This window comes from Daktulosphaira vitifoliae, unplaced genomic scaffold, assembly GCF_025091365.1.
Source record: "Daktulosphaira vitifoliae isolate Bord-2020 unplaced genomic scaffold, ASM2509136v1 Scaffold_1509, whole genome shotgun sequence".
Lineage (NCBI taxonomy): Eukaryota > Metazoa > Arthropoda > Insecta > Hemiptera > Phylloxeridae > Daktulosphaira > Daktulosphaira vitifoliae.
In genome coordinates, this window is record NW_026101069.1 from 1 (window position 1) to 1953 (window position 1953).

The 1953-nt window shown below is 24.8% G+C and overlaps 1 protein-coding gene across 1 annotated transcript; it reads left to right on the forward strand.

Moving 5' to 3' along the window:
- The first annotated feature begins 190 nt into the window (after nt 1–190).
- LOC126909830 (ceramide-1-phosphate transfer protein-like) lies at nt 191–1608 on the forward strand. Its single transcript, XM_050692250.1, has 5 exons — nt 191–651; nt 716–915; nt 981–1156; nt 1235–1357; nt 1482–1608. The coding sequence occupies exons 1-4, from the start codon at nt 548–550 to the stop codon at nt 1355–1357; spliced, it is 603 nt and encodes a 200-aa protein (XP_050548207.1). The 5' UTR covers nt 191–547; the 3' UTR covers nt 1482–1608.
- Nucleotides 1609–1953: the final 345 nt, after the last annotated feature.

Below are 1953 nucleotides of genomic sequence, written 5' to 3' on the forward strand. Positions count from 1 at the left end.
TATTGAACTAAAATGTTATATGAAAATCAATTTATAATCTTATAAATTTATAAACACTAAAAATTGTAATAACAAGTGGAGACTTTTTTAAAGTATAAGTTAAAGGAATTGAACGAGTTAATTATTAATAACTATCAATTTTAGCTAAATGCATGTACCACTAAATTATTAGTACCATTGATTCACAGTTTTTTAAAATTTCAAGGTTGGTAATATGTAGCGACCGCATAACATAGTCTGAACGATAATAACTGCATGTTATACAGCTGTGCGTTTTTAGTCAGCTGTGTTTCCACTACTGCCTACTTATCTTTTATCCATAAGCATTACTACGTTTACGGTTTACTCCTAAATAATAACTTGGCACAATAGCCATTGTATGGTCCATAAACGGGTAGCACTTATTTCGAGCTTCTGTCTGTTATTGTTAAGACCCATTCGTGTGCCATTGTTACTTAATTTTTTGCCAGTTAAATATTTTTTTAATTGAAAGTCTGATTTTAATTTTTAATTAATTTATTAATTTATTATTAGCATTTTGTTTGCCATGTTTAGTCCATCTGCAGTCCATAAAGCTTTCCAGGAAGCTTTAATTCATAATGAAGACATAGACATAAAAAACTATATTTTAGCTTATGAAGAACTATGCAAGTAATATTGTAGTATATTTTAATTTTTTTAATTTTTATATCTCACCATTTTTTTATTTTCTTAGATTTTGTGCTCAGCTTGGTACTATATTTAATTTTGTTGTTAATGACATTCAAGAAAAACTTTGTCGTCTTACAGAATTAATAACTCAAGATGAAAACAATTTTAGTTCTGTCAAATCTATGATTCTACATGAAAGATCTTGTGGAAAATTGGCTCATGATTCAGGGTGTATTACATTACTACGATTACATCGAGGTTTAGGTAAAACTTTGAGTTAACCTCTATTTAAGAAAATAGATTCATGAAATTTTTAAAAACATTAATAGATTTCATTGTTCTCTTTATGACCAAAATATCTACCCTTCAACCTACTGATAGCACATCAACATCTGCTATAGAAGCGTACAATAGTACATTAGCTAAACACCATGGCTGGGTTATTCGTACTGGTGCCAGAGTTGCGATGAACTTTCTTCCAAGTCAGAAATCTCTCTATCATCAAGTATGTATGCAAATTATATGTAGAAAGAAAATGAATAAATCTTCAAAAATTGTATGTCTTTTATTTTTTGTATTATAGGCAGTTGGAGAAAGTGTAAACGAAACATTGAAAACTATGCCAGATATGATTTCTAAAGCATCTATGGTTCATGAAAGAGTTAATAGTCTTTTTTTAATACATGAAATTTTGCATTTACCCTAAGTATTACTTTTTTAAACCATTTTATTAATTAGTTTTACCCTTTTAAATTTTATGTATAAAAATATATTTTTAATTAATTTAAAATTATAGCTCAAAATTACATTCCCAATCACTTTATTTTTAGTGAATATGAGACAACCCATTATCTCATGATAACTGTGATCCTTTGATAACTGTGAAAAAAAATTATTATTTTTAGAATATTATTTAACTTTTTAAATGGTTAATATTTTTAAAAAACAAAATGTTTATATTGTACTCCTTTTCCATTATTACTTTTAAGAGTGTTTATTTAGACTAAAACTTAGTAGTATTTTTAATATTTATATTTTTATGTTAATATAATTTGTTAGAGTATTTAATGAAATATTTTTAAATTTTCATATTAACTTTGTGTATATAACTGATTATTTTAATTTTAATTTCTTTAAATTACTTTTAAAATTCATAGTTAATAGTATTATTATTTATATTCAATATAGTTTTGTAAAATAATATTGTTTCTTTTAATTGTTAGTTTGTTAGAAAACATATTAACAGTTATTTTAATATACAGTGATAATATGCTTATTAGTTATACTATCGTTTTGTTTTAA